General features: G+C 37.9%; 1 protein-coding gene across 1 annotated transcript in view; it reads left to right on the forward strand.

Annotated features, from left to right (window-relative positions):
- The window catches only part of kcnt1b (potassium sodium-activated channel subfamily T member 1b), a 73680-nt gene that overhangs the window by 20294 nt on the left and 27473 nt on the right, over positions 1 to 25913 (forward strand). Inside the window, exons 4-9 of the mRNA XM_062417213.1 lie at positions 20080 to 20159; positions 21767 to 21865; positions 23166 to 23215; positions 23425 to 23484; positions 24827 to 24901; positions 25201 to 25284. Of these exons, the coding sequence (XP_062273197.1) occupies positions 20080 to 20159; positions 21767 to 21865; positions 23166 to 23215; positions 23425 to 23484; positions 24827 to 24901; positions 25201 to 25284 (448 nt within the window). The remainder of the gene's footprint in view (positions 1 to 20079; positions 20160 to 21766; positions 21866 to 23165; positions 23216 to 23424; positions 23485 to 24826; positions 24902 to 25200; positions 25285 to 25913) is intronic.

Raw genomic sequence — 25913 nt, forward strand, 5'->3', positions numbered from 1 at the left:
TGCTGCGAGCGCATGGTGCATAAAGTCTTCCTAACAACTTAGCTCGTAATGATCCTCAGAGAAAAGTTGAGTTGTGATCAATATTTCATTGATATTTCCCACGGAAATTATGTGGAAATGTGAATGACATAATCGTTACGCACCGGGTGTGTAGGCTTCATTTTCCCCAGTGGGGGGGTTACACATTAACGCAACCAGAGCGCCTCTTTACGAGCCCGTTTGATGACAGACAGCAGTATGATTGCAAACGCATCTGCCGTCAATCCCTTTTTTTCTCTCTCAGCATCATTGAGCTTCATTTAATGGCTGCAGTGTATAGTGATTACATAATTCGACGGATGCTGCATTCCCATTAGAGTTTTATGAATCCTGATGCTGCTGTAGGGTGGGATATATCTTTTCACACCTCATGCATTCAAAGCTTAAGTTATTTTTGACATGTTGTTGGATAGAATTTTTTTTTTTTTTTTTAAAGCAAACCACGGGAGATTGTGTTGACATGCCTTCATGTTTAGATAAACCAAACACATGTCTGCACCCTTAGGTCTGTATCTGCATGCAGACTTCAACCATCAGGACACTCTCATAGCATTTGGTAGACAATTAGATTTGGGTTTGTGTGAAATGGGCTGAACTCACATCAACTGAGGGTGATAATATGATTTTTTTTTTGTCTTTTCAGAGAGACAAAAGAAGTCAAGATGTGCAGACATTGTGCTGTTAGAGCTCAGATTGGTACTCTCACCTGCAGTTTATGAGTGTGGTTTGACAAAAAGGCAGTGCTTGTTTGGCTGTGTGTCAGAAACTGCTGCACAGCCACTATGCTGGTGGTGCATTAAGTCTATCAGTATGAACAGCACATATTTTTCTTCAGTATTTCTTTAAAAGGTACATTTTGGTATTTGTGTGATTTAAAAATGAGGGATATAGTGTATGTATTTAGGATTTCCTGTTGCACTTACTGTCTAATATATCTTATTTTCATTTTGTTATCATATTGCAAGAGTGGTATGGTAAAAATATGTCCACAGTAAAAGATTATGTGATACAAAAAAATACAGCAGAATAATGTATAGGATCCGGAACAACTCATAACCATCAGGCTTTACACTGTTAAATATCTTTAAATATTAATAAAATGCTAGCTCCCTGATCTTCAGAAAAATATATAATTTCCCATCAATAATGGAGACCCATTGAGATATTTTTAGTGAAAAAGTCCACAAATACTGCATCCCTTTTTGAATGCTTCTCTGTCTATGGCAATGCTTCAATAGACTGAATAAATACACCCCTGCAAGGCTGTCCCCAGTGGCAAAATGTCTCATAATCTTAGCTGCTCTATTTTGGAGAGATGTCACTGTGTGTTACAGAGTTGGGTGTGTTTTCCCAAGCAGAGAATGCAGGTGACATGACCTCAAAGAAGGGGCCAGACATACTCTGCTCAGGGGTTGAGGTTTGAAGTGACACTGATTGGCATCTTTCTTACCTATTTCTGACCTATTTTAGGAAATGCATTGCAGTGCTGTTAGTGACCCAGTTTAAAAAAAGAAAGCTTTTGCTGTTTTGCTATAATAAAAGTGAAGTCTGCAGTGGAAATACTGTGAGGAAAGTTTCATCCTTCACCTCCTGGAGTTCTGAATTTGCAAAGGTGGCACTTATAAGTTCCTCTTTATCCTGTATGGTCTTTAAGATCATGAGTTTGAGATGACAGCAAAGCTTACGTTTTCATCACAAGCATTGAAGTGATGCAAGAAATGATGACTACAGTGAAGAGGAGAGTTTCCTTAAATTGGCTGCTGACTTTGATTTTTACATCAAGGCTAATGATGAATGCAAGTTTGACAGGATAACTCGGAGCAATCTGGTTTTTTCTTGCTGCTACCAAAACAAGAAGGATGTAATGTATTTTGTGACCATGGCAACAAGGATGCTAAAAATACTATGGATAGAGGCAATTATGTTTTTAGATCACAATAATTAGGTCGACAGCTTTCGACGATAAACATTTGTTGATGAAGCTTGTCATGTGTTTTTAAATCCAAACTAGCAAAGAAAATGGACACAGCTGCAGATAGTATGACGTAATAATAAATTGGCAATAATGACAATGAATATTGAGCATGAACATGACAAGTATACGATAATGATGACAAAGATGTTGCTGTTGTACTGTAAGTGGATGTGGTGGTGATTTCTGATCTGTTGGAGTTATCAAATCTCAGTGAATCAGCTGACTGATAGATAAATAGATAGATAGATATTATTCTTGATCCCGAAGGAAATTAAGGCATCCAGTAGCCCATATTAAGTCAGGTTATACAGTCAAACAGTCCAAAAATAAGAAAAAAAGAAAAATGGCTGGAAGAACTGTCCATCAGTTTTGAGCATTTGAACAATATTGACAAAGGCTATATTGCAGTGCCTGGCTGTTTAGTACGTAGATATAAAACATTTTATCTGCAAATGGCTCAGGCTGTAAACCCTAATGCACCATTTTGCAAATTGCCCCGGGCAACCATATTTGGACCATTGTCAACCATGGTTTGGTTGCGACTGTTGGCGACTGGTACTTATATCTTAAGTGATGGAGTCAATGGATACATGTTTGCCTAGAGTCATCAACCTGTCAGTTTACTCTTTTTTAGAAATGACAAAGTTCATTATTTCATTTTCAAAGTCCACCCAGAGTAGCTGTCCCCCCACCCTGCAGGCTGACGGGATGCTGTCAGGAATCATGGAGCTTTCTAGGTAGAGAAATGTGATCAGGGAGTGATTTGTGTCCAGTTGGCTCGAGAATGATGAGAGGATGCGTTGGGGGAGTGAGAGAATCAATAATCTGGCTCAGTGTATTTGCAACAGTTTATCCAGAATTCATTTATTTCTGCATAATTTACAGCAGCTGGAAATCTCTTGTCTCTGTCTGTGTTTGTAGTGTCCTCCGTACAGTAGTGACAACTCCAATACTGTAGGCAGAAAGAGCATTTAATGAGACGTAAAACAGAGGGATCCACCATCTTTTAAACACAGTATGTGGTAAAAAAAAAATAATGAAAAAACGACAACAAAATAAGCCCGATAAACTCACACAGATTTGTTTGGCTTCATCCAGCCTCGCCATCACATTGTGAAAAATCTGTTTTTACAAAAATGAGCATTTGGTTAACCCTGTTGGTGCACCGTGAAATGAATCCGAACATTATAGCTCAGTGGGAGCTGTTAGTCACAATCTCATTAAGGCTACACCGGTCTATTACACAGGCTGATTTGAGCTTTTTACAGGAAATTTGCCACCAGTGAAGCAACTTTATAGGAAGCAGGACTTTTAGATTGACGCATATGCAACATCGACCATATTTAATTTGCTGACGTTTCAGCAACTGTGAGCCCTCCACAGAGTTGTTTCTGTCAGTCTGAAGCTCTTCAGTAACTTTATCAAGTTATAATACTTTTTTAAAATTTATTGTAAAGTCTTATACAGTCAGCCTCCTCAATTTCAAAGCTACAGAGTGGACTTGGATATTGGCCATTCATGCTATTCACCATTTGATGGATGTTTTGAATGGATTAACTAATTCATTTTATTTATTTATCTTTGCATTTTTGTGCTTTAGTAAACTGATCCACTAGACCAAGCAGGATAATTAATTAGTCTGTGTTTTTAGGGGAGATCTTAATGCTTTTTCTTAATTACAAAGAGTGAAATTCTGGCTGTAAGAAAGACAAATTTAAAGGCATTAATTGTAAGTACAGAATATATAAGTTTTGACAGAATAGATAACAGTTGATGTGCCACTCTGAGATAGTGGCTTATTTGTTAGATATTGTCTGTGGACTGATATGATAATAGTAAACACAAAAACACAATTTTTGATAACTGAAAGATCATTCAGTATCATTTTCAATCTTACTGAGTTGAGCTTCCAGACTGAATTTAATAAAGACCCTTAATTCAGTTTCATTGTAAATTCTTCTGTGCATCAAAACTGACTTTGATCCTATTTAGGTTCACTTTTCCTCTACTGTCACATACCTTTTTGTTATCCCACTGCAGTAACTTTAATGCAGTTATCCTCCTCAGAAACAGTCAATGAACCGTAACGTATAAGTCCAGATCTTTAGGTTCCTTGGAATATTGTCAAGTGAACGCTACCTTGGGAAATGGATCTTGATTAGTCTACTAAATGAGATTCTTTTTTTGGTGTAAGCAATAGTCAGCTGGGAAATAGTGGGAAGGTAACGGGCATTCACGCTGTTTTTTATAAATGAGATTGATGCAGATGTAATAAATTAAAAGCAGCGTCACTGAAACCAACTAAGAGAATGTGTTGTTTGGCAAACCTCCTGTGCTTCTCTCAACTGTTTTACACTCTCTTTATAGTTTGCTGTTGGCTGTAATTTAAGCATATATGTTTGCATTGTTTTACAGCTGATTAGCCTTTTCCGATTATTTCACATTCATTGCTTCTCAAACCACGATTGCAAATGCACTGTTTTATCACACAGAATGCTACAGCATGTGTCCTCCTCCTCTTTTTGTGTTAATGTGTATTTATAGCGCCCCGCTTTCACAGAACAATTAAGCTTTCATTTTGCTTTTAGTACCCTTGGTTTAATGGGCGGTTTTTATATGGCCATTGCGGAAAATTGCATGTTATCCGTCATCATCACTCATTAAACCAGGAGGATGGAATCTCTCAGAAGCTGACGTGAGCATTGAAACTCAGAAATAATGAGTGTCCTGATTGATTCACATGACCCTTAACAAAATTAACTTTTAAAAAGACCTTAAATGTCTTTTTTTCATGAAAGACATGCAAATGACCTTTAATTAGTTCTCTGTGTCATTGCATGTGCTTGGCTGTGTGTCATATACATTAGCCCCCATGTGCATTCATAAGTAAAATCATTGTTCACAGCCATTGTCTTACATCCCTCCTCCCGCTTTTCGAGAGCATCGGTTAGCAGAGAATCAGCCAGGAGGCCTTTAACAATGTGAGAATGTGGGATAATTTGAGCAGAGCGGACAAACTCAAGATAGCTCACGTAGTCAGCTCTCAATGTCGACTGAACTGAATCAGAGTCGTGCTCCAGAAAAAATATAAAAATATAAAAAATTATAAGACCGGCTGCTCAGAGTGCAGACAAGCACCAGCACAGACCTTTTAGAAATCTGAGTTGATTGTAAGGAAAAGGGAGGGAAGTACTCTGATTGAATCTTGTTATATAGAGCTCTCCAGAATTCTGTTATCATTGAATCTGTAATATTTCTAATGAATCACTGGTGTTAACTCCCATCAGTACCGGACAAACGCTTAGAGCTTCAGCAGGGTGTGGATACTATATGATGAACACATGAACTGGCCACCAACCACCACATAATGCAACTGAAATAAAAACTGTCATGTGGTTGAGATGGATGAGAAAATCCTCTATCATGGTATATGTAATGATGTAAGAAAAGATAAGATAAGATATTCCTTTATTAGTCCCACAGTGGGAAATTAACATTATGGCAGCAGCAAGTGGACAGTAAAAACAAAGGAGCATCAATACAAAGAATAAAGAAAAATAAACAATAAGTAAGTACAAAAACAATAAAACAAACAAACAATAGTAGGAAAAAATATGGGAGAAAAAAAGTAACATTATGTACAAAAGTAATATTGGTGTCCGATGATAATATACTTGAGTTGATAAGGTTATTGCATGTATTGAAATATAGTATTGATGGTAGATTGTGAAACAGTTTATGGGTCAAATTATCCCATTGAAGAAAAAAACTAACGGGCAAAAGGAACACAACTTAACCAGATAATAATGTATTTGTGGTTCAGCCAGTGTTTTAAAGTACCTAACAAATAAATGTATCATATAGATTCGTAGCCATGTAGAAATTCCAGCATAACCACAATGTAGTTCTGCTCAATTATTTACAACATTGACCATAATGATCTACTACACTCGTGTGTGTCAGCGGAATAGCTGTCAGAGTTTGAATGGCATTACAAAATATCTTATAGCAGGCAGAGTTGCATCATCACGAGTTGCACCCAAAGCAAGCGGCAACTATCACGGCTTGAGGCTGAAGCAAAGGTAAAAGTACCTTAAAGTGCAATAGCACCGACAGCTGTGATTGACAGCTGGCTCACCTGTTGCTCTCCCCAGTGCCGGGACTCACATTGAGTCAGACAACTGTTGCAATATTTCACAAAATGTAATGTTAGTTGAATGTGACACCTGCCCTGTTAGCACACTTTATTTAAAGCAGTAGTAGCACTTTGTTTATTGGAACTAAGGCTGAATGATTTTGAAACAAATATCTAATTGCGATTTTTTTGACTGATATTGCAATTGCGATATGATTTGCAATATGATTTGAGATATGTTGATATCAATATTCTAATTTTCACTAAAACATATTGATTATGGTGTGATTTTTGTGGGGACCTGTACCAAAAAAAGACGCAGCTCAACAATACTTAATTTAAATGGTATTTTGACACACATTACACTTTTAACAAATATTGCTTCTTCAGCGATTTGAAAATTGCAGTAGACCATTTCAATTTTGATAAAATTTCACTTAATTGTTCAGCCCTAATTGGGAGCATGTACAGTGTTAAACATAAATGTTACCATTTGATGTAATGTACCAGAGTTAACTTATAGCTAATTTTCATCTGCAGTTCCTCCAGTAGGTCATCATTAAAACATTTAACAGCACAATAACAAACAGTACAAAGTAAAAAAACACCCAGGACACATACAGAATACAAAGCTCACACATCCCGTATAATGTAGAGTCATTGGTTACAAAGATGAGAAGCTTTTAGCAGACTTTTTAATTTGGTTTTAAATGTGCTGATAGAATTGCAGCTCCTCATGTCATCAGGTAGGGCTTTCCACTGAGTTGTGGCTTTCACAGAGAATGGTGAGTGCCCTAATGTAGTGCAATGAAAGCTAATCTTAGCTTGTGTGCACCGCTTGTTGTTCCCAATAAACTAGTGTGTGCTTCAGTCGCAGGTAGCGGGGCGCTTTTCCAGAGCGTGACTCCAAATGGAAATGATGCTGCTGACCGTCAGCTATAACTCTTGGCTTCAACTGACCCCAATGGGTGACATTACGCCGTGCTACATTTATCTTTGTAAAACAGAATATGACCAAAGCTATGTAAATACTACTTTTTGAAGCTTATAGTGTAACATTTTGGTATCACACGTTTTACGCCACTGCTAGGACAGCTTTGGTTGGTGTTGTTTATACTGCATTATATTTCAAAGTGTTTATTTTTACAGCACACTGTGAGATGAAGCATCATCATTGAACATTACATGATGACAAGGCAGCATGAAGCATTTCAAAGGCCATTATGTAAGTGCCAGTAGATGACAATGTTCCCTTATATAAATAATTCATGGTGGGGGGGGGGCTTTCACTACGGCCAGAGGCAAAAAGCCAATCATTAGCCAATATTTGTTTCTATTTATTTTTCCACCCTTGCTATCTTTTAGCCATTTTAACCAGTCGTTGGGTCCGTTTCAACTGTAGGAGTTACTGTAACTGGTAACATAACGTCAAACAGAGGTTATTGCTATGGTTACCTGCAGTTTAATATACTGGCATACTTATTTAGAAGTGAGGTTTAGGTGTTAACCAGAAGTATGCGTGAGGTGTTTTCATAGGTTTTGATGGACAATTGCCAGCCAGTCAAAAAAAAAAGGTGTTTTCAGTCAGAACAGTTCAGTATGATATATTGATTTTCTGTTTTGTGTGTGTGTGTGTCCATCTCTTTATGTCTTGTTCGATACTTTAACTGACTGACTGACTGAGGTTAATATCAGAATAAATTCAGCTACAGGGCAGCATCTTTATGGTTGTTGTTATTGTTGAATGTAATGGGAGTTATTTCTACCTGTGCTAGAAGAGACAAATCATGTTTTTGTCACATGCTGCAGTTGAACTTTAATTGCCTGTGTGAGATGTGAGGGACAGTATGGGAGCTGTAGTGTACGGAGGAATGCTGGCAACCCATCTGATGCAGGTGAGCGGATTGAAAACTACAAATCCCATTTGTCCTTGAAACTGCCGCAGAGATAGTGAATGCGTGTGAGGCCCTCCCACTTTCTATCTGTCAGTCCTTGAGGCAGTTCTCAGTGAGTGAAATTGAAAGCATACTTTGGAAGTGCTGGTCATTTTCACTGCTAGTCTCAGCCACTCAGCTGATACTTTTGGCTCGAGATCTGCTTCAAAGAGGTGAGAACCAATTTTCTCCTTTTGCTGAATGTCTATATTATAATTAGAGCAAGGTGTAAAGGGCAGCATGATGCTAACTGCATGCATATTAGGATTTTTTTTTTTTTTTTTTTTTTAACTTTTGAGCAGATTTATGTGCTTCATTCTTATAAAGAGAGAGGATGAGACAAAGTCTTGTGTCGAGTATATCAGCTGCAAGCTAATGGAGGCAAAGGGAACCTTGTTTATCTTCTACACTGCTAAAGTTTCTTAGCATCCGGATAGCATATTAATTGCTCATTAAAGTGTTGCCAAATAGCCTCCAAATAACTGGAGGGATCACAGCAGTGCAGAGTTAATGTTGTTATAATCTACAGTATACCCAATAAAGAGTATTTATTTTATTATAGTTGTTTTATTTCACTTCTGAACTAATTTTATAAATGGCAGTTGTCAAATAACTGTAAAATAAGTGTTGCTCTGACACATACAGTCCATCAATCTGTTGCATATCCTTCAGAGCAGGTCATTTTTATTTGCAAAGAGAATATTTCCAAAATATGCAACAACTCATTAAAAAAAAGGTTTATATTCTTTTATTTCTTTTTATATTCACTACAGGTCTGAAATAAAGAAAATGATGTTAGTAGAAATAGAAAGTCACAGATGAATGAATGCTGAATGTAAACGTGATTTCTTTTATTGAAATTCCGCTAAAAGTCATTCGACAGTAGAGGAATCCCCGAGCTGATGGTATTGTTTCTCAGGGACCGTTATAATTGGCCGTGCTTTGTTGAAATGGCAAAAGGTTTCTGATTAATTACTGGAATGGTACAGGCCTTCTCTCATGACCTGGCTACTTCCTGGGTTTAATGGACACTCCATTAGTCCATTTTAGAAAGACGTAAACGGGATGATGACATTCAGTGTTTGCGGAAAACCTTTCAACCATTTTCACAACACAAATTATTGTTGAATTTCTTTTTACCATTTAAAAAATTCAATGAGATATATCAACATCATTTCATCCATACACTTTTCCCACTTTTGCCTTCAAGGGACTCAATGTAATATCTTTCAGTTCATATTGAAAACTACAAAACAGTATATAAGCACATTTTTATCAATCACACACAAAAACATATGGGAGTATACAGATAATAGATAGATAGATTGGTTAGTGTTGGATCAAAATGGTTTCAAAGGAATTATTGGACATTGGGCAAACACACTTGTTTGTTTTCTTACCGAGAGTTTGCAAAGAGTGATACTACTCTAATGTCTGTATACTAAATACAAAAAGCAGACACTGTTTTTTGCTTAAGCAGCCTCTGTAGTCTCTTTTTGGTTGCCTAGCAAGTAAGATCCTCCCGGTGACAGCAAGGCTCCAGGAAGTAAGCAAAGCCACAGCCTGACCAATACATAGATAATCACATTGCCCCAATAAAACTACCTGTCATTTTTATACTTATATTTAATACTTACTATTCCTCTAAATCCAGCATTCAGTTACAAAATTAGTCTGAATGTGGTTTTTCTTTGCTTAGTAAGACCAGATATAGATATAAAAGCAGTTGTTGAGGGTGTTAAAAGTTGCAAACTTGGGTTTATTGATAAAATGAATCTCAAACAAGCCAAACGACAAATTCTGAATGGTATAAAATATTTTATTTTATATATTGATTTATTTACATGAATTAAGCCTTTAGCAATATTAGGTAAAATTAATAATTAATGTTTTTAGCAACTGAATTTTTGCATTTGGCAGTGCATGAGGAAGATTTTTTTGAGGACACAACACAAAATGAGAAATGTTGGTGTTGAAGCTCTGTTATCTGTTTGATTCATATATCTAATTTTATAATTTCCATTTGTTTCAGTCCAGGATGTGAAGATTAAAACTTTTGTTTTCTTGTTGTGATGACATTTCGCCTTGTCACAGCAGGAAAGGCTGCGGTGTAACTAATAACATTAATAATGCCTCCACTTAATTGATGTCTCAGTAAACCAGAGCCTGAGAGTAAACTTGCACAGTACCAAGCCTCTAGACCTGGACCACCGAAAGGGAACGCAGTCACCATTAATGTTATTAGTTACACCAGTTTTAAATATCCAGTGTGATAAGAAACATTTTGCTGGGATCACTGATGTGAGCTTCTGTCTCGAGGAGCCCATGTGATTGTAAGTTTGATTACTGTTGATATACTGAGTGGTACTCTGTCACAGAATAAATCAAACAGTATACATGAAGCCAGTACATGAGTCAATTTGTTTTGCATGTTTATATTCATGTTTAACCTTTGACCCCTGGCCCTGTTTTTCCAATGATTTAGATCTATAACTGGGTGTGTGTCTATCTGTCAGTTCTCTCAGTGTTACACGCTCCCCTCTCTTCCTGGTCATCTCATTACGGCCGTCAATGAGACTGACCAAAGAGGGCGTGTCCGCTGATCCCCCGTGGTTTGCATTAACAACTGTTCTTCAGTCCACTGAAGCATTGTTTATGATGAACTTATTGTGTAGCGTTTGCCTTGCATCTCCTCAATACCTCAGACATCACCATAACGGTTGTAATGATGTCTATTTAATGTGGATTTGGAGCGTGAGTCATTAAAACCTTGTTGGAAATGTTTTGACAGCAGGTCCAAACTGTGCAGTAAGAACACATCTCCTTTCTAACATATTCCATTCATTCATGCATTTCCCCATTGCATCAGATCCCACTTTAGACCTTCTTGCTGCACAAAATATTCAAAATATCCCTCAAGGTTGTAATATGGTGCATTCTGACCTGAGATGCAAGTGAATGCTAGAAAAATTGCAGTGGCATCCTTTCCTTTCCTTTCCTTGCTTTCTACCCCCCGTTCTTTCCCTTCCCTGCTTCCTCGACCCTACTCTTTCCTAACCTGTGCCTATCTGTGTCCATGTGTGCTGTGTCCAGGTATCAGGAGGAGTACAGTATGGACTCAACCAATGCCCAGTAAGTCCCTGGCAGCATCATGCTTGCATGGCATGGATTATGTCTACAGTGGTAACTGTACAAAGGATGACAACCAGAGCACATACCACTGTTCACTTTTTATTCAGCATATACTGTATATAGAAATAATGTCTTGAGGTTTAAGTGCCATGACCTGCAAAGTGGGCAATGATTGTAATGGTGATGGTAAAGAATGCTGAGAGTAACTCGTTCATTTGTGGCTACCTTTTCAACAGTTGTTGTGGCTCAAAGAAAACTCAAATAAAACATTTAACCCTATCAGAGATTTAGGTCACATTCGATCACACCACAGTAAATGGTGAAAAGGCAGCGTTGTATGTTTTTGTTTTTTTTATTAGCTTTCTCCTGGCGTCTTATCTGTCACATGACTTGGATGTGTATTCTCTCTGTCAGTATCATTCATGTAAGATCTGGGCTTGAAGCATCAATCATGTTAGCAGAGATAATCTACAGGTTAGAGGTGTGACGTTGGTGCTGATAACATGTCACTTTCTTGTCCTGTACTCACTGTGGACTGTGCATGCTGAGGAGTCTCTGATCATAAGAATGTTTAACACAGTTTCAACCTGTGTATGTGTTTTGCTACAGCATGAATAGCTCTGTATAGTTTCATAAATGCATAAAAACAACAGGCACCAGAAAACATTACAATTTTACTTTTAGTTTCAAAGATTTGTGGCTTCCAGATTAATAGATAGCAGCATTTGGCTACTCTGGATTTCTTGAGAATGAGTCTGCTGCACTAAATTTGCAAGTGCACATTTAGACTGAGCTTTAAACTTTATAAAACAAGATTGTAGATACTACGGCATCATTTGTACATCTCATAAGGGACATTTTCAAGTTCTAATTGAGGTTAATAATTCTTCATAATCTTGACAGTTACAGAAACCACCAAATCCAAATTTGGTTAAAGTGTGAACACTAGATGTAAGTAGGTGGGCTAGCAAGTGATAACCACAGCAGCTAAGATACCTGTCAATCAAGCTAACATGCCCCAAAATAGGATCTAATTAAAGCATCATGTATCATTAATGATAGACTTAGTACCAAGCTATAAATTAAAAGACAGAGGCCTTTTATTTTCAGCTTTTACTTCCAGAGAGAAGTAGGGGACCTTTTCTAAAATTGTGTCTATAGTCAATTATTATTCTTGTCACCAGTATGCAGCTAATAGGAGGACTTTAGCTCACACTGAGGCAATCTTCTGCAGTGGCTTCAGCACTCAACTGTGTCAGATTGCTGCTTTAGTGTGGTGTTTGCTGCTATAGGAAAATGGATTGTGATCCTTGGGGATGTGCTAAGTGCTAAGCCATAAGTATGTGTTGACATGCAAGTGTTTCCCTCAACTGTTTCCCTTTGGTTGTTCTGATACTGAATGTGCAATTTCAGGCAAACAGCATACTTTTTCTTCTTCTTTTTTTGCATGAAATGAATCATAGCAACATGTTAAGGCAATACTGATCCTAAACACAGCAACACATATTCAGCAACTGTGGTAACTGAATCATTTCTTTTGTGTTTCTGCTACAATAACAAAACTACCTCTGCTACTAAAGGAAATACTTCAAAACATGGCAGGAAATGCTTTCTATTCTGGTAGTAATGAGCTGGAACCAAAGGTTGTGGTTTCTGAACGAGCAGTGAAAGAAAGGGAAGAAGTGCATCTTTATGAAACCTTTGAGGTCATCTTGGTTACAGCCGCTCGAGGTGCATCCTTAGCAGGCACTCAAAACACCTAGACTAGTTCATCTCAATATGGAGGAGCAGCCGTGTGATACAGAGACGTCTTTGAATAGCGACAGTTGGTAGGTAGCAGATATTATAACTAATATTTCCTGAAACGCATTGAACTACAGATGATGTACATTTTTGAAGGCTCTATCTGACACTGTGTGACCTTCATTTATAATGCTGGGTACTTGAAGTGAAGTCTTCATTCATCATCAGCTGTTTCCATAGTGAGAGTGAAAAGGCTGTTTTGATATGAACACATTGTCCTACTTTTGGAAAAAGTGGTACTGTGTGCAAACAGAAGACACTGTTTTTAAATTTTCCAGTTCATAGAGAAGTCAAATCAAGTGAGAAGAGGTAGAATAGTGTGCTCTTTAATGTAGGGTTTAGTTTAGTCTCTGTTTGTTTGAAATGTAAGTCTGTCTTGTTTAAGATATGAAAATCCTTTATTAATCCCACAATGGAGAAATTTACAGTGTTACAGCAGCAAAGTGGATCGCAAAAATAGAAAAATAGCATCAATAAAAATAATTAAGTACAATAAATAACTAGCAAACAAGCAATAAGAACAATTAGGAATTCAAAAATATAGTAAAATTATGTACAAGAGGAATATTGGTGTTGTCAGAAAGAGTGTGATATTGATCTTGCACAGATTTTAAAATGAAAAAAAAAAAAAATCACACAGCTGAGCTGAAAGAAATGGTAAACCTGAAATACTAATATTGCACAATAGTCTATACAGAAGTTTCAATTTTTTATTTGGAAGGCAGTTTATTGTAAATAATTGTATTTTTTCTTTTAATTGCTATGATCTACTTTGAATTTCTTGAAATAGAGTAACATCTTAAAATGTGTTACTCAGTATAGTGTTGGTATGATATTAGTTTGCAAACATGGCGCTCAGCTAACATTGTTTGAAACCCTCTGAGTTGACCCAAGAGTTTTCTAGGTTGGTAATGTTGTGTTCAGCGTCTCTTCCGCCTTTTGAGGAACATCCCTTTTATGTGAAATTGCTTTGTCAAGGACTGCTCTCCAACTATCCAGCAATCCGGCTCTGAAGTTTTCAAAATTTTGACTTCATTCAACAGCGAGATTAATTTTTCACAGAAATTGCATCGTCCTCAATAAAGTGAGCAGCATTGTTATCATGACAGCACGTTTGAGCTCGAGCCCTTTGAAAGACCTTGAAAGACAAGTGACAGCTGCTTTGAATCAGCTTCTTTCAAATGCTGATTCAAAGCTTAAACTTAATTTATAAGTTCTGCTACAGTGCACTCACGTTACCTCGTACAAAGTGTTTTACAACACAATGCTCCAGGCTCATCTAGGTCCTTCACACACGCTATGTGCGCATACATGGATGTTAATACCCTCTCCAAAACTCCCATGCATATATATAGCAGGTTACACAGTGTAAGGATACCTCAAAGGATCAGAAATGACCCGTACCTGCTCTATTATGTTGATCCACAGGCCACTCAGCTCCCATTAAAATGATTACCCCCCCTGCTGATAATAACAGAAACTGTACACTTTCCTCTTGAGCCTTCTGGCTTCACTATCCATTTGACAAAGTACTCTCACAGCCCGTGTCTGGCCCGAAGCCCATTCAACTTTTTTTTTGTGCTGTTGGAATACCGTAACGAAGATATTGGACGACGAGTACCTTCACCACCTGAGGTTTTTAGATGCAGGCAAGCTGAAACAGAAGCAGAAAATGAGAGTAATATTTTTAGAATCTCTGCAGCTTTTATATCAGGCACATGTCTAAAAGGTGGTGGTGTCTGAAAATGTTTCTATTTTCAACGGTTTACTTTGTCAAGAGGGGGGAGCAGACAAACTTGAAATCCGATAATATGAAATTAGTATTCAGGCTTTGATGGGAAAGACTGATGCTGTGCTGCTTGCAAGATAATTTGCAGTATTAATGTGGAAAAAGGCCTTAAGCCAGAAGGGCTATGTGCTATGATACAACAGGCAGGTTTATTTAAGCCACCTGATTGGTTTGAGATAACTGATCTAATGATTTCCACATTTGTTGCCATGCCAACTCTTGTTTTAATTTACTTACTTATGTTGTTGTTGGTGTTTTATGTTTATGTTGATTTTATGCTGACAAATGTTCTCTTTGCTCTCTACAGTACCACATTGTGCAGAAAATGGCAGGAAATGAAATACTGTTTTGATCAAACTTCTGTGATGCATGCAGAACTGTGACATGTGTTGTAGCTTCTTCCCACAGTGCCCATGATCATCTGTGCCCCAAGGCTAAATGATATTGCTGTGCACCTTTGCTTGCCACTGCAACACTGACAAACATCCCACGTGTCACAGAGCAGCTGCCTTTTTATATATTTTTTGTCAACAGCAGAATGAATGCAGGCGTTTGAACGGCTCTGTTCTGTCGGAGATTATCTTGAGGTCAACAAGCCGTTTGTTTATTTACAGAGTCTTCAAAGCAGTTATGGTCTTTCAGTGTTTCAGGCAAGGGTGCATAAAATTGTAATCCTATCACTGGCAATGGCTGTGTGTGTGTGTGTGTGTGTGTGTGTGTGTGTGTGTGTGTGTGTGTGTGTGTGTGTGTGTGTGTGTGTGTGTGTGTGTGTGTGTGTCTCACCGGGCATAAAATTAGCACCATCCATCAGCCAAATGCTGGTAAAATGTACAAGTGGCTGGTAGATTTGCTTTAGTCACCAGCCAAAAAAAAAAAAAAAGATAATCTTTTGAGTGGCTGGCTAAAATTTGACCATTTACTTTCATTTGTGAGACAACAAATTTGACTTAATACTAAACATTTGATCACATGTCCCACCACAATCAGATTTTTTCTCAGGTTACACTTTTACTGACTGGCACATATTCTGAATGGCTACGTTATATACATGAAGAAACACATGGTATTTTGTGATTACATGCAAACATTCCTGGGTTATGCATTGCCTGAAGTGAAGTGAGGGGTGTGTCTTCTCCTCATGTTAAGAAGTACCATCCTGTTGTAGATGTCTTCTGGCTTCTTGGATGTTCAGACTGCTCCTGTTTACATTGGGCAGTCTGGCTGATGTCCATAGATTAGTGGTGATGGTTCACAGACGACCAGGATCCCAAAGAAAGGAGTGCAAGTACTTAAAAGGTATTGCTGTGAGTTTACAGTCGTTGGCAGTCGGCTAATATGGAAGAAGTGCTGCTATTTGTTGCCTCAGTTGGAACTATGATAGAAACATGGTAAGAGGCTAGAGTCATCGTTTACACTCGTGTGGCTGTTAATTGTATGAACATAAATAAAAAATAATTATGGTGTATGTAGCACTAAGGGCTTTTTCTGTTAGCTTGGCCGGGTGGGTGAAAACAGTGTGGTCTGTAAGTGTTTGACATTGACACACATTTCATCATTCTGTTGCTGTAATTCAACACTTTGGATTTCAAATAAAGCAATTATTATTAGGGTATATTGCCACCTTCTAGCTTTGAGGGTGATTGTTGGGGATCACGTCAATGTGGGTGAACAACGTGGGATTTGTAGCCATTTTAATACATTCTCGCTCCAATTTTAAGGCATTCAAACTCTCTTTTTTTCCAAAGGAGATATCTTCACATCTGTGGCAGTCACCTTTTCAATGTCCTGGAACCTGAATGATGAGATGTCATAACGTCATTGAAATGGACTGCTATCATCCTTGTGGGTTAGCCCATGTAGTTAAAACTTCATTAAAACAGAGAATAAATGAACACAAGTGCTCCATGAGGAGAAATGATAGATGTACATTTCAATGACTTTGAACATGACATCTCATCATTCAGGTTCCAGGACATTGAAAAGGTGACTCTGACGGAGAGAGAGAAGTGGTAACTTTGATGAAATTGAAGAGAAGTATACTCAATATTTAATTTGCAAACTTTTATCCCTCAAAGGACTTAACAATGAGTTTCCATATCAGGTTAGGCTCTAAGCAACTTATAAAGTAAATGTATGAAATTGATTAAATAACTCTGAGAATCATAAATCAAGTACATACTTTTGAAGAAAGATGGGAAAATGGTGAGGTACATAACACATAATACTTCTAGTGACCCTAAATGTGATAACTAAAAAACTGTAAGATTAATTGTATTGCTATCTCTCACTTTGTTTATGGATATGTGTTTGTGTGAATAAGTGTGCACATATTCACGTGTGTGCACATATGTGTAAGTCTGTTTGTGTGGGTGTGTGAGAGTACTTATATATATATGGTACCTGGCTCTTGTTTGTACACTGGTATAATATATCCTCTGGCCTAAAATATTAGTCTGTTTACCTATTAATCTACTTAACTTGCTTGATGAACTAGTATTAGTATTTTTTAAAAATCTTTTTTATGTCATTTTCCTTTTCTGTGCTACATAAATCAAGCATTATTTTTTTAAATATATTTTCTTAAAATGCAAATAAAAGAAGAAAATTGCTGACACAAAAGAACACAGGTCCAACACTTCCACCTCTGTCCAAATACTACTAAAAGGGGAAATCCTCATATTAGATTGTTATTAGAAGAAGGGGCACGTCACTCTATCGTCATTAAGCCTCCACACATGAAAAGCAAACACACACGAGGCTCAGTTGTCAAACCAAAAAAAGCAACAACAAAAAAGCAGCATCATTACATCATTACAATTATTACATCAGAGTTTATTTTGGAGTCAGATTTCAGCTCTCTTTAGCTGTGTTCACTATGTGAAGTGTAATTGCATGTACCAGCACGCTGAGTAAACATTGCAGCCTTTTGTAGCGGTCGTCCACATCTGTTCAAACGGCAGGCGTCAATGAAGACTGCCTGAACAACATCCATTATTGATCAGCTTTAGTCTTTTACTGCTTCTACTTCTGCTCAGCTTATGTGGTTTTACACATTTTTTTTTATGGCTGAGTGTTGGTTAGGATGGAGTCCGGGGTTGAGAAAGAGGTGAGAGTGTGGTTACTGCTTATAGAGAAGAGTATGTCATTGTTTGTTTCTGTCTGTATGTTTGTGTGCATGTGTGTGAGTGTCTACGGCTGATTCCCTGTACTGGAAACACAAACACGTGAGTGGATATTTCCTGCCTTGGAAGCTGTCGCCATGGTGATACAGCCGTGAGAATGACGGGTTGGTGGGGGTATAGCTTGCATTTCTCATATTCTCTTTCTCTCTCTCTCTCTCTCTCTCTTCCACCTACACTCTATATCTACCCATGCAAACCTCCCTGCGGAGTTGGCTGCCGTAATTGCCCTCCTGCTCTCTTCTCCTCTCGTCTTTTTGCGCTGACCCCGTGTTCGTCTTGTAAGACAAGGTGGAAGCTCTGAGAGTCATTCCTGTAACGGCAAGGACATTATTATTATTATTATATCCCTTCTATGCTCATTAGTAACACCGAGCCCTTGACAGTACAGAAATCATTAATAGGCTAGTCTCACTACCTGCATCCATCTTATCCTACCTGCAGTGGCTACATCATAATCTGTCTTTAAGTGATCATTTGGTGCCCCCTTTCCCCCTTTCCCCCGCCTTCCCACCCCCTCACACCCCCTTTAAATAGCTTAGGCTTTGTCATTTGTACTGTAGTTTTAAGTAGGAGATGATTGTCAGTTATTATTAATGAATGCTTTTGTGTTAGTGTTCAATATAAATCAAGCTCTTTCAAGTTACCCCTCTAATTCATATGCACGAAGAGTCTCGACCCAACTGATACAGCCTAATGTCTCAGAAGATTAATTAAAAACACTAACCTTAGCTTTAACTCAGCGTGCGTGTCATGTCTTTACAATGAGTGTATGCATCACAGCAAAGTGCGCCATTAAGATAATGGCGGTATATGAAAAATACAAGTACTGGTGCTGCACATAAGGGTGCATATGTATTTGTAGGCTGATACCTTTACATTGTGAAGAGGGACCTATGCATAATGACTGGTGGTATATAGAGAGAAACTGAATTAATCTGTAGGGAATTATACACAGTATTTCTTTTCTTGAGATAGATCTGCATAATGTATGTGGTTGGTAGTCTTTTTTTCATATTGGAAACCTTTACTGATTGTTTAATGCTTGGTCAGATTGTTTACTTATTGGAAATCATGACTTGAGAGCTGCAATGAACAGTTATTTTCATTATCAATAAGTCTGACGTTTTTTTCCCATGATTAAGAAGTTTATTGTTTTGAAAAACTGAAATATGTTCAAGTTGATGACATTGAATGTTAATATGAGAAAAGCAGAACATCCTCACATTGGAGAAGCTGGAACCAGAAATGTCTCATCTCTTACTGTATCTGTACTGTAAGAAAAACTAGTTGACAATACATTTTCTGGTGATTGATTAATCAACTAATCGTTGCAGCTTTAAATTTTATATTGTTTAATTTCAAGTTTGGCAAATTGTTTTAAAATTATATTTAACCGTTGTTGAAAAAAGGCTTAGTTAAGAGCTGCACCAATTAGTCAGTTAATCAATTTGTTGATGGACAGAAAAATACATCTTAAACTATTATAACTGAATAATTGTTTGTGTCACTTTTAAAAGCAAAAGTGCAAAAGGTTTTTCTGAATCCAGCTTCTCAAATGTGATGAGTTGAGGCTTTTTTGTCAAACAGGATAATAACTTGAATATCTTTTGAGTTTGCACTGTTATTCAGAAAAAAAGACATTTAAAGTCATCGCCATGAGCTCTAAGATATTATAACAGATATCTTTCACTATTTTCTGGCATTTTATAGGCCAAAAATTAATCGATGATGAAAGTAATCATCAGTTGAAGCTGTAGCTTAGATGAAAACAGGTTTGTATTCTACGAGCTGAAGGATTTCTACTAAAACTGTGCAGCAGTGTAAAATATTGTGAAATCATATTTAGGTGAATGTAAACATGCCTGGACCACAACCATTGTCACATCTACTGTAAGTAGCACTTCAAATGTTATGCTCAGTATGGTACCATTGCACTTTTCGGTCAAATGTAATTCACTGTCACTCTTGGTAACGTGTTATACATTTCTGTTGTGTGTGTGTGTGTTTATTATATTATGTGTTGGTGGGGGTTGGGGGCCTCTAAATGTTCATGTCTCTGCACGCCGACATCATGTCACTGTTCCCCACAGGGTGCAGGTGGAGTTCTACGTGAACGAAAACACCTTCAAGGAGAGGCTGAAGCTTTTCTTCATCAAAAACCAAAGGTCAAGTAAGTACAGCCGGCAGTGAACGTCACACCATTGCTGCTTTTCTCTCACGATGCAAATGGTAAAATGCTTGCTGCTCCTTGATATGCTCAGGGCTTAAATGAGTAAATAAAAGCATAATGTAGGAAATTGCAGGCTGTGATGATGCAAATCCAATTTCTGTTCTCCATTGGAGTTTTTCTGTTTTCATTATTACATTAGCTGATTAATTTTTACTGTATATTTGGGTGTGCACACTATAGTGCAGCTTGGACTTGAAGAGTGTGGTTGATATGGAGGCAAGGCGACTGCAGTGTTTTTCCTCATTAAAACTGACAATACCACAACAGAGATAGCGGTGCACTTCAGCAGTTTGGTGCATTGTGCCAGGAAGCCATTCATTTACATCTTGTTGTAAAAATGTAGACTACAGGGCGGCTGTGGCTCAGGAGGAAGAGCGAGTTGATCCTCGGCTCCTCCAAGTCCATTTGTCGATTTGTCCTTGAGCAAGATACCGAACCCCCAAAATTGCTCCTGAGGGTTGTGTGAGTGCGAATGATCAGAAACATCAGTATATGAGTGTGTGTGTGCGTGTGTGTGTGAATGGATTAATGTAGCTTGTAGTTCAAACTGCTTTGAGCGGTGGGGAGACTAGAAAGGCGCTAAAATATGCAGTCCATTTACCATAACTGTGTCTCTGGTAGCAGCATGTTGTTAACATATCTTCGGCTCTAGCAGGGGTCTGCTCTCTCTCTCTGCCCACTTGTCATTATCACTAAACCCCCACAGTCTTTGACATAAAACATTGCAGTAATGAAAATGTCACACTTGGCTGCAGGGGTCTTTTGCTCCGTATCATTGCGGTGCTATTTGTTTGTCCTGCTTCAAGTCATTTTAACATTGACGCTGGCTTCATCTAAGGAGGTTGTGTCAGGACAGATTAGGTAGCTGCTGAAGCTGATTAGAAATGCGTAATACAGCTAGCACCCCCCTCTGGCTAGCAGGGAAGTCTGCAGCCAAGTTTCTGTTATATTCATATTTGCTGGTGCAGGTCATTTGAGTGTTTATCAGTATAAACCTGCACTTATTCAAACAGGAAACTCTGATTCCACAAACTTTATCATCCGTCCCAACTTTTTCTGCACTTTCACACCAGTCGTTATCTTGGTGCATCATTCGTCACAGTTTTAGCCCATAAAAGTGCTGGTGTTATTCTTAGAGGATTTGAAAGTTACACGTCAAAGGAAATCAGTTATGACAGGGTGCTAGAGCAGCACGGAGGAGCTGCATTAGTCATGCTTCAGGGCTTCGACAGATATAGTCACTTAAGGTGGTTCACTTGAGGCAATTCCTGCACCTAGACCGGTGCTCAAGCAGTAGGCCTGCTAACTTTGTATTGAGGAGAGATCCGACCGGGTCTGCCGTCTGCAGTCGACTCTTAATCACAGAGAAAGTCATAACACCGGAGGGTTCGAACTTCAGACATCTGTGGGGAAAAAAGGGTGACAAAATAAATAAAGAGGGCGTTTAGCTTGAAAGTAAACACTGTGAGGAAAACCCCAGAGATCTAATTTAGCTGATTATCACTCTCTCTGTTACTTCAGATGTTTTTGTTTTTGTGGATCCGCAGGCCTGAGAATCCGCCTGTTCAACTTCTCCCTGAAGATTCTCACCTGTGTCCTCTACATAGTGAGAGTCAGCCTGGATAATCCCCATGATACCCCAAGGTGACCGTCACACTCTACATCATTATCGCCCACTCACTGATTATCTCCGTTTCCAGATGTGTAAATGTTTTCTCAATACTTGCTTTTTATTGTACGATTAATTGTGGCCACCTCATAATCTTTACAATCTTTATTTTATCTTTGTGCTGCTCTTCTTAGAAATAACTCAGACATTGTGGAAGCATCACTGTTCATACAATCCATCTGTGTGTTTTTTTTTTGTTTTTTTTCCTGTATTAAGTCCAAACCAACCAGATGACTTGCCGTATGTCAGAGGAAAAATATTTTCCCGCTGCCATGTGCACAGAACAACAAATGAGTGAAAGGAGATCTGTGCAGCAGAGAATCTAATTTTTATAAAAGATTATTCATTTTTAGGGTTTTTTGAGAATTGAGAATTATTCCTAAAACAAATAACTTAAACTTAAAATTTAATTCAACATTTATGATAAGAATTAACCCTTAGATACTGTTAATATTCTGACCCTACTTAAGTATTCAGATATAATTAGTGCATATATCAAATTTTTAACCACATTGTCTTATGGTTTTGACACTGTTTGTTTATAGTGAAAATACATTCACAATCACTATTATGATCTCATGTTATCCAAAATGAAAACTTAATAGCCATAATTATTTTCATTGACTCATTGAAACTGAGGCATGCAACATTTGAATGGTGCACACAAATAAATCATTTTGAACTATTTTCATTTTTGTACATTCTGGGTCATTTCAGGCATAAATAATTTAATTTAGGGTGTTTTTATTGTTTTTCAATGTCCGAATGGGTCACATTTGACCCGAACATTATGTATAGATTAAGAGTGTGGATGCATTTGTCTTATTAGTAATACAATTATTCAATTTATTGTTTGGAGTGCGTGCATTTGGGTGTCTAAATCAGGTAAGTGGGGAAAAAAATGATGCCAAGTTGCCGTTTCTGTGCAGTCATGTAAGTTGTAGATCATCTGTTCATTGCCAGCGGCTGTAAGACACACGTTGGGTTTGTTCTTTATGGTAACATACAGTACCAACTGATGGAAATGTTTCCCAGTGGGCATATTTAAACTGAATACACTCTCACACTCTTTTTGTGTTTCCCTTGTTGCTATTTTCTCCACAGTGCACTGTGTCGGAACAACACTTGGACTAATACAACACAGTCAGATGAAATCAACTGGTATGTTTTACTGAAAACAGCATACAGTTGTAAACCGAAGCGTGTTCGTCATCTTATGTTGTAATTATATGCAAATGCACTGAAACGTGAAGACATTTTTCTTCTGCTTTTGGATAGGGAGTTGATTTTCTGGGTTAACAGACGGGTTCCTGTATGGGCGATACAGGTAAGAGTACCAACGCTACAGAGTACTCATAAATCAAATTCCACTGCCTTGTCGGAATCTCAATGCAGGATTCAACCCAAAACATCAGCAGGCATTTATTAGATAAAAGCATTGCAGAGCACAGTGGTTCCTCAGTGAAGGTTTAACAGCCAAAAGAGACAAGTTTGCAATTGTTGGGTTCATTTATCTCCTTCTTTGCTTTGCTCTAGGTGACAGTGGCCTTAATCAGTTTCTTGGAGACCATGCTTATCACATATCTCAGCTACAAGGTAAGGAACTGGTCCACAATCCAAGGTTTGGCTCTGTAACCCATATCTTGATGTCTTACAGCTGTCTGATCAAAGACCAGCACTGGCCATTTATTCTTTTTTGTTGGCTGAGCTTTCAGTGTCCAGTCCAACTGCCAGTGCCAAGTCGACCCATCAAAAACAGCAGGCCAGCAGTCTTTTGCCACTAAATTTAGATTCAGACCTCTTGTACTCTGCCTCAGAAACAAGTTATATATAAATGGCCTCTGAGAGCTGGGAGTGCAATTTGGGTTTCATCTAGAGGTCCTCTAGGGATGCACTCCTGTCCTTAGTTCATACACATTTAAAGGGACAATCATGTATAGATAACATTATTGAAATACCGTAACTCAAGTTCATACAAGCAGCAACAGACGGTCTTTGTATGCAATTGTTACCGCCCTAATTAGTGGGCATAAGAAGCCTTAGCTTTAACTTTGCTTCTCTGAGGCTAGAAGTGCCTCTTAGACATGTTGCCTGATAGATTTCAGCTCCTTATCCTGTGGTGGTCCTCTAAAGTTTGGTCTGGGTTTCATTATATGGCTATCTATTATTCATCTTTTATGTCTTGCCGTTTGTTTTTTCTTTGCTTGTCTCTTATGAGGGGCAAATACTAAAAATCTCCTTTTCTGCAGTTGGTGAGGAATTAAACATTTGCGACTTGCGATTTCTAATTTCTGCTTTACTTGAAAAGTGCAGTCAGTATACAATCCCACTTATGGATTGGGTGATTAAGTGCCCCAATCGATTTTTCTCTCTGTATCTATAGCATATGTGGTCACTGGCTCTTTTTGAAGCTCGAGTCTGCATCTTGCCAGGATCCTCAAAGAACTGCGAGACTCAAAAGAATCTTATCTTTGAAAAACTGCTTTAAGCTTTGCCTCATTATCAGCAATTTTAAATGCATGCTGCAGCACATGATAGTAATGAGAGGATGCTAATAAACATCATTTACATAACACAAAGCAAAAGCAGAGTCTCCAAAATACTTAACGCAAAGTTTTAAAATCTAGAAGAATGTAATGATGTTAAAAAAATAGATTTAATTGGGGAAAATGCAGGAGTAATTATTGATCTATAAACTCTTGTGGGTGTTACAGTAGCTATGCACCATAAACCAGCATGTGCTTTGAATACTGTAAGAGCAATAATCGGGTCAATGCGGTGTGTTGTTGCTGAACCCGAGAATAATTACCGCACTACTTCATCCAAGCTTTGATCAGTTCAGAAAAATACAAACATTTTTATAGTTATTACTGCAGTTATTACTGCTAAGATGAATGCACTGGCTCGATGAATAATTTACCATCAATTTACTTTCCAGGGGAACATCTGGGAGCAGTTTTTCCAGATATCCTTCATATTGGAGATGATGAATACAGTGCCATTTATAATCACGGTGAGTAATTATCTTCATCAATCGATCAATCTGTTCCACAAAAATAAACAGGATTAGCACAGGCACCTTTATTTAGGCTGAAGGCCATTTTGGTTTCAGATTGCTCTGAGCTATCTAATTATGAAATGTCACTGCCATTTGAACCTCATCCGATACTAAACAATTTACCTCCCAGATACCCTTTATAAATAATTGCCAGTGGCATATTCAATTACATATCTTAATTTTTCCTTTTCAAGTATTTTAAATGATTAGTATTTCACTGATATATTCCTCCCTTTCTTCCTTTCTTCCTTTAGATCTTCTGGCCTCCTTTGACAAACATATTTGTCCCTGTATTTCTTAATTGCTGGCTTGCCAAAGGTGCCCTGGAGAACATGATTGTAAGTACTTGTCAGCATATTTATACTACTGTACTGTACATACTGTAGCACTGTTGAGTTAAGAGTTCACCCAGAAACTGCTTAGGTTTTATCACTTTTAAGGTTTTCTATCCATTTTCCATCCTCAGGCGGACTATTGGCTCTAAGAGAAATAAATTGAGCAGCTTAATTTCTTTCTTCTATTAAACCCCATTTGATTAGCACACCAGCCAATATACACTCAGGAAGCTAGTGTTATTGACTACAATAGGACATTGATTACATTGATACATTTGCCTTGTGGCTAATTAGTTGGCTAACAAAACTAAAACCATTTGTTCAGGTTAACTGGGTTATTTGGAGTACAGATTGCAGGGAGTTGAGACACGATTTTTCCAAAGAACTGAAATGAATCCAACTCAGGCTAGTTTAGGACTGAACAGACCCTACAGCAAGCTTTTTAAGATATATGTCTTATACGGTCGATTACTTAGAGAGCTAGCAATTACTTGCACTCATTCAACTCATCTTGAGTTTCCCACCAGCTGCATTTTCTGGAGGTTAGATAAAGGTGATAATACAAATGAAAGATGTACATTTTTAAGCATTTAATAAAAATATGAAATTCCTTGAAATCTGGTGTTATAATA

Source organism: Scomber scombrus, chromosome 4, assembly GCF_963691925.1.
Source record: "Scomber scombrus chromosome 4, fScoSco1.1, whole genome shotgun sequence".
Taxonomy (NCBI): Eukaryota; Metazoa; Chordata; class Actinopteri; order Scombriformes; family Scombridae; genus Scomber; species Scomber scombrus.